The 13,426-nt window shown below is 52.1% G+C and overlaps 1 protein-coding gene across 1 annotated transcript in view; it reads right to left on the bottom strand.

The window, feature by feature from the left end:
- The window catches only part of POLR1A (RNA polymerase I subunit A), a 565,818-nt gene that overhangs the window by 6,073 nt on the left and 546,319 nt on the right, over positions 1-13,426 (bottom strand). Inside the window, exon 33 of the mRNA XM_086964251.1 lies at positions 805-969. Coding sequence (XP_086820377.1) covers positions 805-969 — 165 coding nt within the window. The remainder of the gene's footprint in view (positions 1-804; positions 970-13,426) is intronic.

The raw sequence follows: 13,426 nt of genomic DNA on the forward strand, positions 1-13,426 counted from the left end.
AGGAAGGCAGATGTGGTAAGTATGGAAGGCAGACTAGAAAAAGTAAACAGCTATCAAGAGCTCTAGAATGTAGTCAGTAAGAGGGAGATGTTGGAAGTGCAGGGAGTGTATATATATATATATATATATATATATATATATCTCTCCACAGGGTATTGAAGGTGAAGAGCAGCAAAAGGGTGTTGCTTGCATCAGAAAGATGTAACTATCAGGAAGCTTGGTCGCTGGGACTCAGAAGAAAGTGGTGTCTGTGGAGGTAGGAGGAGGCCCAGTGGTATCAACGCTAGGCAGATGGGGTGGCAGAGGCAGTTACAGATGACAGACATGGTTAGTCACAGGCGTTGCGCTGTAGAGAGTAAGCCGTGGTATACCAGAGGCAAAGTCTTCAAGTCAGAGGAGACTTTACAGCCAAGCAAGGTCTGTAGGCCTTTACCATGGAAATGCAAGCCCCAGCTTTGGAATATGACCGAGAGGGACTTCAACTAGTGAAGCGAATTTGATAACAATATAGTGGAAACAGCAGAAGAGGAACCGAAGGAGGCCGAACTCAATATGAATATACCTGCCGGTATTAAGTGAAAATGAGTGCAGTGTGTTATTCCCCGAGTGGCAGCACTGTTACACAAAAGCAATTCTTCAAACTATTCCAACACTTAGAAGTCACGCATTAGGCTCACAATTATTCCAGTTATTTATTCTTTACAATGCATAAGGCACGATAGAGCTCTAAAACATTTTGCCTTCAAGCCAAGTAGCTATGGTCAACATTCCATGCACAATATGAATGCACCAAATATTATTTACCCATCATGGTTGCTTGCTTCAGGAACTTGTAGCTGGTTTCAAATGTCATCTGTTGCAGAGGAGAGGAGTTGGATTGCATTCCCAGACGATTTAATGGCTTATAAACACCTTCAAAGCACATGTAATCTGCCACAAGCGACAGATGTCGCGGATCGACTTCAATACCTGTATTAAATAATAAAAGGTAGCAATGAAGCGGAGCAGGAGCTGTGTGTCTTGTATTTCTGCACTTTTTCTCCTCCGCAATAAAAAAATGATTGGATTATTCATGATTTTACTCTGCAAAGGTTTAGGAGGTTTCGCACTGTGCCACATCATTTTATTTTGTGACTAAGGTCATATTTATGACCACAATCAGGATATACATAAAGAATACATTTTACAGTGATCTTTAAACAGGTTAGCTAGCAAAATATATTCAGACAGCTGCCAACAATGCACCTATGACGTGTAACAGACCACCTAAAAAATGAAATTTGACAGGCCAAAGGGGACTTGAGCAAGCTTACGCACCCAGGATCCAGATTACAAAATAGCTCAGACAACACCATTTTAGCGCAGTGCGTCTGGTGTGCATTACGATGCTTGGTCTCCACACTCAGCAGCTCACCCTATACGTTCTGTCATAGTGAACTGGATTGGTTAGGTTTGTGACTGGTCATTGAAAACTATCCTTTACTTCTGATAGCAGGTGTTTTTCTGCAACCTTTGTAAATGTAACTGATTTGAGACACATGCGATCCACAAGGCACTCTCACTCAAGCACACAGTGGCGGCTCGGCCATAGGGGCATGTCCCCACTACTTTCTCGCAGTGCAAGAAGCAGAACCATAAAACGTAAAACTACCATTTTATGTTTCTGCTTCTCACACTGCGAGCAAGCAGAAGTGCCTGGTTGGGGGCGGGCGGTCCTGCTCGAGGGCAGAGGGGGAGTGGCTTGTCCACTGTTGTGGGTACTGACTGGCCGGCCCCAAGGCCGAACCAAGCAGTCATGCGCACTCCCCCTTTTCTCTATGTAAGCTGCTGCATGCAGCCTACATAGTAAAAATGGCCCGGCTGGGGCGCTCTCCGCTGCGCCTTACCAATCACAATGCTGCCATTACAGCATTGTGATTGGCTTAGGGGAGGGAGGCTGCCTGCTTGCTGCTTCGCGTCCTGTAGGGAAAATGTTTGGAGTCGAACCAGGGCCGGTTCTAGGATTTGCGAGGCCCTGGGCTAAAAGATAATGTGCAAGGCCCTTCTAATGTAGATAAGTGGTCACTTGCAAGGAGACCATTCACAGACACTGTGGGAGGCCTATTGTCCAGCATTTTGTCGCCCCCCACAGTTTTAACTTTGAGCCCACAAGCATTTCTCACACCTTCAGTCTGATAGGTGTGAGAATTGCTTGTGGGCTAAAAGTTAAAACTATGGGGGCGCCAAAATGATGGGCAATGGGCCTCCCACAGTGACTGTGAATGGGTCTCCTTTCAATTGAAGGGAGCGTCTCCCTCCCTTATGTATCCAGATACCATCCCTGAGAGGCCAAGGGAGGGGGGCCCCTCATTTCAAAGAAAGGTGACACCTTTCTTTGAAATGGATCGCCAGGGAACCGACAAGACACATCAACAGTGCGTGGCCCCATGCTGGTGCGAGGCCCTGGGCAGCTGCCTTGCTTAGCGCCAGCCCTGCGTTGAACCACTGGAGGTGCAGGAGGAAACACCTTGCAGGACCAGCGCAGCCACCACGTTTAAGAGTGTGTGGGAAGAGAGGGCTGGCTCTCACTGAGGCAGCGATCTGTGCTCCACACGGGGAATGGGCGCTATCTGCCAATGCTGCGCCGCCCTCGGACTGATGAAAGCAAAAGAGACCCGTGTGCCCCCCGGCCGGGCTGTAATAAGGGAGGTAATTAAGCGTAAAAGGAAAGCTGGGATGCAGAGGAGGGGGAGCCGTGTAAGAGCTGTGTGAGGTAGACATGAGGCGAGGGCTGTGTGTAGGGGGGGGGGTTCTGTGAGGAGGGGTTTTGGGGATTGTGGGGGGCGTGTTACCCCTTTCATTTGCGAGGGGCTGTGATAATGTATGATAATAGCCGGCAATCATCCCGGCTGAGCGGCGCAAATGCCATCAGATAGACGCAATCTTCTCCCCCTGAGAGGGAAGGGACAGGCCTTTTCTTCGGAGATAAAAGCGGCCAATCTCCAAGTGGTACTGTCTGTTTGGGCAGCTGTACAGAAAACTTACACCCTCGTCCTCCCCCTTCGAGGGTGAGAGACGGATTTAGAAAGCGGAAGCTTTCCTGCTCAGAGGCCAGTGGTTCTCACAGGTCTGTGGTGCTGAAGGACAGACAGACCCCTCCTGTCCGGCCGGCGCATCTGAAAGGACGGCGGGGCCTGGCAAAGTTACTCTGAAGCAAGGCCACTGCCGCTGAAAGGCCGATAGGGCCCTGCTACAGACACTCACGTGTCGGACCCTTGCTCCGACAGAATGGTAGGGCTGGGGCAGTCACTCACGCCATCAGATGCAACTGTTCAGCGCGGCCCTTAGTCACAAGGTGACGCTTCAAAAACAATTGTGTAATATATGAGGGCAGAAAATGGGCAGCACACGCTAGTGTCGAGGAGGGCTTGAGTCCGTGCATCACTATAGAGCCCACCAGATTTATTAACTGCTGGGTGGTTGTCAACCCATAACCAAACTGCCAGAATGACACACACAAGTATAAATACTTGCAGGACATACACAGATACAACAACACAAAGGCAGAAGTGGAGCCGAATGCAGCGGTGCAGCTAAGATCTGTCACACGCGGGGAGACGGGCGACGCCGCTCACAGCACCGGGCACTGAGTGACGACAGACAAAAAAACACTCGGGCAAAGGAGAGCTGTTGCAGTCTGTGCACCCCGCACCTGCAGGCTCAGACCGGAGGCTGCTGACGAAGGTGCCAACCTGTGAAGGCTCTGTCTGCGGAGCCCCCCTGCTGTACTTACGACAGAGGCCTAGTGTGACCGAGAGAGCGATTCACCCTCTGGCCGCCGCTGCATTGCTGTAGCCACATGCGGCACAGTTCGGCATCTCTGCAGCCGGTCCAGATAGGCCGGGCTGCTCTCTTCAGTGCTGACCAGACTCTGTCTTGCTGCAGAAGTCCCTTCAAGCACACTGAAATTGTGAGTATTATTCATTTTATTGTGCAATTTTACCTCGAGTTGAACCCACATGTTAAAAATATGTATTGCCAGTATACTTGTGAATATATATTCTTGTGAGTAAATCCGTATACTGGGCGCGATTTCACGGTCTTTGCTATTTAACTTTACGTTGAATCCTTTTAGATGCAGGTTAGAGGGAACTTAAATGTCCTGTGCGCAGTGGTCGAAGTGGAGAAAAAAAAGTAGGGGAACTGTGGGTGGAGAATCAGGGGGCGGGAACAACCGAAGATTGAATCAGTGGGCGGAGTCAGGGGTGTGGCTAGAAATAGCAAAACATACCAATTTTTTGTACGTTTAGCATTTCACTGACCAGTTACAGCTTATAACGTTATTTAATTAAAAGAATGGATATGTTTATTTGAGGTTTAATTCAGGAAAAAGCAAACACTCATAGGGAATACAGGTTTATGTAAAGCGTGTGAAATATAAGCAGGAACAACATGTTACCTTAATGCTTTTACTCTCATTGTTCAGAAATCCATGATTATTTTTTGTCTCAAACATTGAGGTCATGAATGCAGGGCTCCTCCTGTACACATGTGTTAAGCAGGGCTCAGAAGAGAAAGGGACTCTTCAGGAGAATCTAGACTCACAGAAACCCACAAAGGCTCCTTCATATTCATGTCAGCCAGCTAGCTGCTCATTCATAATATAGCAAAAAGAACAACTGGTGGACAGAATGCAGAGCAATATCATACATTCACCCCAGTGCAGAGAGATGGGCCTAAATCCATTGTTTATTTGCTCACATGCGATTTCAGTTTGGACCCAGCCATATGCAAATCAGTCTTGATCCTGTGCCCAATGAGAACAGTGTAGCCCGAACTGCCAGGCCAGGTCCTCCCTGGACTGGAAACAAGCATCCTAGGACCGGTTTCAGGCTTTCAGCCCTCATCAGCCAGGATAGCTTGATTCCATTGGCATGGAGAGCACAGGACTCATGTCTGAGCATACCTGTCCCACTCGGGGTGACAAATGCAAAAAGAACAATTGATGGACAGAATGCAGAACAAGGTCATACATTCACCCCAGTTCAGAGATCGGGGCTTAAATCCATCGTTTTTTGCTCACCATGCCATTCCAGTTTGGACCCAGCCATATGCAAATCAGTCTTGATCCTGCGCCCAATGTGAACACTCCAGCCCAAACTGCCAGGCCATATGTATTCAAGTGTCCTTTCATTCGGGAAGTGAACACAAAGCAGTACCCACTGAACTATACACATAACATATTGCTCTTTGATATGCATGGTACATGTTCTTTGCAGCAGGCATATTACCCCTCTGCACTACCTTAGATGAGTAAAACAGCCACTAGACAAAACATGCTCCCATCTCCCTCCAGCAGGTACATTGATCACCAAAGTTATCTTGGCACTTGTATTGTTGACCGAAACCTGCTGAATATACAAATAACTTTGCAGTGTTTTTAAAACTCCTGCACTTGTACAAAACCGGTCCCCCCAAACTAAACTGGCCCCCTACCCTTCCAGTCGCCCTGGGAAACGCCTACTCCTGCCCTTTCACTGCTCCTGTCCAGTCAGTACTCCTGCTCATGCTCGATCAACACTCCTGCTTCGTCAATTCCCCCGACCCCTCCCTTCTCCTGGCCCGTCACTTCTACTGGCCCGTCACTTCTCCTGCCCGTCACTGCTCCTGCCCTGTTCACCGCTCCTGCCCTGTTAACCGCTCCTGCCCCACTCACCGCTCCTGCCCTGTTCACCACTCCTGCCCCGCTCACCGCTCCTGCCCCGTTCACTGCTCCTGCCCCGTTCACTGCTCCTGTCCTGTTCACTGCTCCTGTCCTGTTCACTGCTCCTGCCCCGTCACCTCTCCTGCCCGTCACCTCTCCTGCCCCGTCACCTCTCCTGCCCCGTCACCTCTCCTGCCCCGTCACCTCTCCTGCCCCGTCACCTCTCCTGCCCATCACCTCACCTGCCCGTCACATCCCCTGCCTGTCATGTCACCTGCCTGTCACTTCTTGTGCCCGGTCACCTCTCCTGCCCTGTTGCCTCTCCTTCCATGTCTCCTCTCCTGCCCTGTCGCCTCTCCTGCCCCATCACTGCTCCTGCCCCGTCGCCTCTCCTGCCCCATCACTGCTCCTGCCCCATCACTGCTCCTGCCCTGTTCACTGCTCCTGCCCCGTTCACTGCTCCTGCCCCGTTCACTGCTCCTGCCCCGTTCACTGCTCCTGCCCCGTTCACTGCTCCTGCCCCGTTCACTGCTCCTGCCCAGTTCACCGCTCCTGTCCTTTCACCGCTCCTGTCCTTTCACCGCTCACATCCGGTTACTGCTCTAGCTCATGCCCCGTCACCTCTCCTGCCTCGTCACCTCTCCTGCCTCGTCACCTCTCCTGCCCCGTCACCTCTCCTGCCCCGTCACCTCTCCTGCCCCGTCACCTCTCCTGCCCCGTCACCTCACTTGCCCATCAACTCTCCTGCCCGTCATGTCACCTGCCTGTCATGTCACCTGCCTGTCGTGTCACCTACCTGTCATGTCACCTGCCCAGTCACCTCTCCTGCCCTGTTGCCTCTCCTTCCACGTCTCCTCTCCTGCCCTGTCGCCTCTCCTGCCCCATCACTGCTCCTGCTCTGACACTGCTCCTGCCCCCTTCACTGCTCCTGCCCCGTTTGCTGCTCCTGCCCCGTTCGCACCTTCTGCCTCGTTCACTGCTCCTGTCCTTTCATTGCTCCTGTCCTTTCTCCGCTCCTGTCTTTTCACCGCTCACACCCGGTTACTGCTCTAGCTCATGCCCCGTCACCTCTTCTGCCCAGTCACCTCTCCTGCCCAGTCACCTCTCCTGCCCCGTCACCTCTCCTGCCCAGTCACCTCTCCTGCCCTGCCACCTCTCCTGCCCGTCACCTCTCCTGCCCCATCACCTCTTCTGCCCCATCACCTCTCCTGCCCCGTCACCTCTCCTGCCCATCACCGCACCTGCCCATCCCATCACCTGCCTGTCATGTCACCTGCCCGTCACCTCTCCTGCCCTGTTGCCTCTCCTTCCACGTCTCCTCTCCTGCCCTGTCACTTCTCCTGCCCTGTCACTTCTCCTGCCCTGTCGCTGCTCCTGCCCGTTCACTGCTCCTGCCCCGTTCACTGCTCCTGCCCCGTTCACTGCTCCTGCCCCGTTCACTGCTCCTGCCCCGTTTATTTCTGCTGCCCGGTTCATTTCTGCTACCCCGTTCACTGCTCCTGCCCCGTTCACTGCTCCTGCCCCGTTCACTTCTCCTGTCCTTTCACCGCTGCTGTCCTTTCACCGCTCACACCCGGTTACTGCTCTAGCTCATGCCCCGTCACCTCTCCTGCCCTGTTCACCGCTCCTGCCCTGTTCACCGCTCCTGCCCCGCTCACCGCTCCTGCCCTGTTCACCGCTCCTGCCCCGCTCACCGCTCCTGCCCCGTTCACTGCTCCTGCCCCGTTCACTGCTCCTGTCCTGTTCACTGCTCCTGTCCTGTTCACTGCTCCTGTCCTGTTCACTGCTCCTGTCCTGTTCACTGCTCCTGCCCCGTCACCTCTCCTGCCCCGTCACCTCTCCTGCCCCGTCACCTCTCCTGCCCCGTCACCTCTCCTGCCCGTCACCTCACCTGCCCGTCACATCACCTGCCCGTCACGTCACCTGCCTGTCATGTCACCTGCCCGTCACTTCTTGTGCCCGGTCACCTCTCCTGCCCTGTTGCCTCTCCTTCCACGTCTCCTCTCCTGCCCTGTTGCTTCTCCTGCCCTGTCGCTGCTCCTGCCCTATCACTGCTCCTGCCCCGTTCACTGCTCCTGCCCCGTTCACTGCTCCTGCCCCGTTCACTGCTCCTGCCCCGTTCACTGCTCCTGCCCCATCACTGCTCCTGCCCTTCATCATCCCCATAAGGTCACCAATCATAGACTTCAGAACATTGGAATATTTTCTTAAATCACTAACAGACTCCTAAATACTGGGGTCAAACGCCGGGGCTGTCATTGCTTGATTTGGAAAAGATTTGTCTGCACAGATGGCGTCATTATCAATGGGGCTTTGCAGAGGGGCGAATCTGTTAGTACATGCAATTATTAAATCTGCCAAATCATGTGCACATGGGTCAGGAGGTGGTGTAAATACTGCTTCCAAATATGAGCTTACTCGTTTGGTTATGGGTGCAAAACCACTCTTGCCCTTGGGTTTCTCAAACATCTTTGGAATGGTGTGTGTTACACCGGGGCCTGTATGGGGAGGACAACTGTCAACAGAACTAGAAGTGGCGTGAAAACGGCCCCGGTGCACCTCCGGGCCGAGATTGCCGGGAAACAGTCTGGTAGGCATTGATGAACGTTGCTTCAGCAGGTAAACACTGTGAATATCACTGCCACAAAACCCAACTAATAGCAGCTTTAAATTGGCATGTAAATTTGCTGGCAGCGTCCTCACAAATGAGGTGTGATCACTGGCTCACAGCAGCCAGCAGGGCCATCAGAGTAGCCGTTTTCGCACTATGCTACACTGATGGCCCTTTCAGTCTCACTTTGCAGGCCCTTTAGACCCAGCGGGGAAGGGGAGGCGGTCGGGCGCAGTGCAGAGGCCTTCTGAATATTCACGTTGCACCACTCATGCGTGAAAAAGAAAAAAAGGTGTACTTTAAAGTATGGCAATTTTACAGTCCCCGGTACGCTCTTTCAAAACTAAGAAGTAGGGGAACGGACTAACATAATTTTAAGAAGTAAGGGCACGCCGTGCCCTTCCGTCCCCGCCCACTTCTAACACTGCCTGTGCGGCACAGTCCACGCTGTGTGATGCGCCGCACGGACAAAGAGTGCAGCGGCACTGGAGTGAGGGCACTAGTCAAGTCAAGTCAAGTCAGATAATTTATATAGCGCACTACATACCCAGAGGGTCTCAAGGCGCTTAGAAAGGGGAGGAGGATTACTTGTCAAATATCCACGTTTTAAGTTGCTTTCTGAATGCTAGGTGGTTCTGGGTAAGGCGAAGGTAAGCGGGGAGTGAGTTCCATGTTTTAGCAGCTAGGTATGAGTAGGATCTGCCTCCCATGGTGGTCTTGTTGATGCGAGGTACAGTGGCGAGGGCTTGGCTGGAAGAACGTAGTTGGCGGGAGGGGGTGTAGAAGGACAGTCGTGAGTTAAGGCATTCTGGTCCGATGTCGTAGGGTGATTTGTGTGCGTGGGTTAGCAGTCGGAAAGTGATTCTCTTATTGACGGGTAGCCAGTGGAGGTCTTTCAGGTGACCGGAGATGTGTTCGTTGCGCGGTATGTCTAATATGATCCTGGCTGAGGCGTTTTGGATTCGTTGGAGTTTCTTCTGGAGTTTAGCGGTAGTACCTGCGTAGAGGGTGTTTCCGTAGTCCAGTCGGCTCGTGACCAGAGCATGGGTGACTGTTTTCCTTGTTTCGGTGGGGATCCAGCGAAAAGTTTTTTTGAGCATGCGGAGAATGTTGAAGCAGGATGAGGATACGGCGCTGACTTGTCTGTTCATTGAGAGTGAAGAATCCAGGATGACGCCTAGGTTCCGTGTGTGGTCTGTCGGGATGGGTGCTTTTCCAAGGGCTTCCGGCCACCAAGAGTCGTCCCATGCAGAGGGGGATGTGCCTAAGATGAGGACTTCTGTTTTGTCTGAGTTCAGTTTCAGACGGCTTTGTTTCATCCATTCGGCAACTTCTTTCATTCCTTCGTGTAGGTTAGTTTTGGCTGTGCTGGGGTCATTGGTGAGAGAAAGGATTAGTTGAGTGTCGTCTGCGTAGGAGATGATGTTGAGGTTGTGTTGGCGTGTGATGGCCGCGAGGGGGCTCATGTATACGTTGAAGAGGGTGGGGCTGAGTGAGGACCCTTGGGGTACGCCGCAGATGACTTCAGTGGCCTCGGATTTGAATGGTGGAAGGCGGACTCTCTGGGTTCTTCCGGTGAGGAACGAGGTGATCCATTCAAGTGTTTTTCCTTGTATTCCGATGTTATTGAGGCGTTTTAAGAGGGTGCTGTGGCAGACTGTGTCGAATGCTGCAGAGAGGTCGAGGAGGATGAGGGCGACTGTGTCTCCATTGTCCAGTAGAGTTCGGATGTCGTCTGTTGCAGCGATGAGGGCGGTCTCAGTGCTGTGTTTTGCTCGGAAGCCAGATTGTGAGGAGTCGAGTGATTTGTTGGATTCGAGGAAAGCGGCGAGCTGGTTGTTGACAGCTTTCTCGATGACTTTGGCCGGGAATGGAAGGAGCGAAATGGGGCGGTAATTTTTGAGTTCGGTGGGGTCCGCTGTGGGCTTTTTCAGAAGGGCGGTGAGTTCAGCGTGTTTCCAGTCTTCCGGGAAGGAGGCGGAGTTGAAGGAGCAGTTGATGACGTCTCGGAGGTGCGGTGCTATGACGGAGTCTGCTTTGTTGAAGATGTGGTGAGGACATGGGTCTGTGGGGGATCCTGAGTGGATGGAATTCATCAGGCGGATTGTGTCCTCGGTGGAGATTGGGTTCCAGTCGGTAAGGGTGTTCACGGGGGGAGGATGTTCAGCAAATGGTTGGATGGGTTGGTCTCCGGGTTGGTTGTCGAAGCTGTTGTGGATGTCTGCAATCTTGTTGTGGAAGAATGAGGCTAGGGAGTCGCAGAGGGCTTGAGAGGGGGTGATGTCGTTGGAGTTGGCCGAGGGATTGGAAAATTCCTTGACGATGTTGAAAAGTTCCTTGCTGTTGTGGGCGTTGTTGTCAAGTCGATCCTTGAATGCTGTTTTCTTGGCTTTTCGGATTAGTTGGTGGTGAGTGCGGGTGGCGTTTTTGAAGGCGTCCTTGGTGCTAGTGGTTGGGTCTTTTTTCCAGGCCTTTTCAAGGGAGCGGCAGAGTTTCTTGGACTTCTTAAGATCCTCGTTGAACCATGAGGCCTTCTTGCTGCCAGGTTTGCTTTGACGTTTTTTCAGTGGTGCTAAGGTGTCGGCGGTGTTGGATAACCATAGTGTGAGGTTGGCGGCGGCTTGGTTTGGGTTAGAAGAGTGGGCTGGGGTGTTTAGAAGGAGCGATGCGGAGATCTGGTCGGTGGTTATTTTGTTCCAGTTTCTTTGCAGAGTTGGTTGGAGGTGGTTGATGGGTTTTGGCTTGTTGTAGGTGAAGTGAACGCAGCTGTGGTCAGTCCAGAGGAGATCCGTGGTGTGGCTGAAGGAGACATGATTGCTGGAGGAGAAGATGGGGTCGAGTGTGTGACCTGCGATGTGGGTGGGGGAAGTGACTAGTTGTTTAAGTCCGAGGTTGGCGAGGTTGTCCAGGAGGGTGGTGGTGTTGCGGTCGTTGATCTTTTCAAGGTGAAAGTTGAGGTCTCCCAGAAGGATGTAGTCTTTGGAGGGGAGCGCGTGTGGAGTGATGAAGTCCGTGATGTCTTCACTGAATGTTGCGCGGGGTCCTGGTGGTCTGTAGAGGAGGGTGCCTCTGAGTGTGGTCTTGGGGTCGATGTGGATTTGGAAGTGAAGGTGTTCGGAGTTGGCGAGGTTGGCGTCAGAGCTGGTTGAGATGCGGATAGATTTCTTATGTACAATAGCGATTCCTCCTCCTGTGTGGCCGGTACGGTCCTTGCGTGTGATCTTATAGTCTTCAGGGATGGCAATGGTGATGTCTGGGGCGGAGGAGGCGTTCATCCATGTTTCTGTTAGGAAGGCGATGTCTGGAGAGATGGTGTCTAGTAGATTCCATAGGTCAATGGCGTGTCTGTGGACCGAGCGGGTGTTGAGAAGGATGCATTGTAGGTGGTTGGGGTCGGGAGTCTGTGGAGTGGTCGTAGCGGAGTAGTTGTTGGTGCCGCTGAATTTGCAGGAGTGATTTACAAAAGGGGGTGGTGATGAACAGAGTGTCTGAGTTAAACAGACCACTCTTACCCAGTCCAAAGATCAGGGCTTGATCCATCACCGTTATTTATCTCACTGCCCCATCCCAGCTCAGAACCTGGCTATATGCAAATCAGTCTGTCCCTGGCCCAGTGCATCATGGGAACAGGGCAGACTAAACTACCAAGCCAATTCTTCACCAGAAAGGAGACAAGCTACCGGGGACCGGTTTCTGGCATTTCAGCCTTCTTCGGCCCGGCTTGCTTGAATCCTGATGGAGCAGTGAGAAAGGGACTCATGTCTGAGTATACCCTGCCACACCTATAGTGGCCAAAAACGATTTACAAAAGGGGGTGGTGATGAACAGAGTGTCTGAGTTAAACAGACCACTCTTACCCAGTCCAAAGATCAGGGCTTGATCCATCACCGTTATTTATCTCACTGCCCCATCCCAGCTCAGAACCTGGCTATATGCAAATCAGTCTGTCCCTGGCCCAGTGCATCATGGGAACAGGGCAGACTAAACTACCAAGCCAATTCTTCACCAGAAAGGAGACAAGCTACCGGGGACCGGTTTCTGGCATTTCAGCCTTCTTCGGCCCGGCTTGCTTGAATCCTGATGGAGCAGTGAGAAAGGGACTCATGTCTGAGTATACCCTGCCACACCTATAGTGGCCAAAAACGATTTACAAAAGGGGGTGGTGATGAACAGAGTGTCTGAGTTAAACAGACCACTCTTACCCAGTCCAAAGATCAGGGCTTGATCCATCACCGTTATTTATCTCACTGCCCCATCCCAGCTCAGAACCTGGCTATATGCAAATCAGTCTGTCCCTGGCCCAGTGCATCATGGGAACAGGGCAGACTAAACTACCAAGCCAATTCTTCACCAGAAAGGAGACAAGCTACCGGGGACCGGTTTCTGGCATTTCAGCCTTCTTCGGCCCGGCTTGCTTGAATCCTGATGGAGCAGTGAGAAAGGGACTCATGTCTGAGTATACCCTGCCACACCTATAGTGGCCAAAAACGATTTACAAAAGGGGGTGGTGATGAACAGAGTGTCTGAGTTAAACAGACCACTCTTACCCAGTCCAAAGATCAGGGCTTGATCCATCACCGTTATTTATCTCACTGCCCCATCCCAGCTCAGAACCTGGCTATATGCAAATCAGTCTGTCCCTGGCCCAGTGCATCATGGGAACAGGGCAGACTAAACTACCAAGCCAATTCTTCACCAGAAAGGAGACAAGCTACCGGGGACCGGTTTCTGGCATTTCAGCCTTCTTCGGCCCGGCTTGTTTGAATCCTGATGGAGCAGTGAGAAAGGGACTCATGTCTGAGTATACCCTGCCACACCTATAGTGGCCAAAAACGATTTACAAAAGGGGGTGGTGATGAACAGAGTGTCTGAGTTAAACAGACCACTCTTACCCAGTCCAAAGATCAGGGCTTGATCCATCACCGTTATTTATCTCACTGCCCCATCCCAGCTCAGAACCTGGCTATATGCAAATCAGTCTGTCCCTGGCCCAGTGCATCATGGGAACAGGGCAGACTAAACTACCAAGCCAATTCTTCACCAGAAAGGAGACAAGCTACCGGGGACCGGTTTCTGGCATTTCAGCCTTCTTCGGCCCGGCTTGCTTGAATCCTGATGGAGCAGTGAGAAAG

Source organism: Lissotriton vulgaris, chromosome 3_2, assembly GCF_964263255.1.
Source record: "Lissotriton vulgaris chromosome 3_2, aLisVul1.2, whole genome shotgun sequence".
Lineage (NCBI taxonomy): Eukaryota > Metazoa > Chordata > Amphibia > Caudata > Salamandridae > Lissotriton > Lissotriton vulgaris.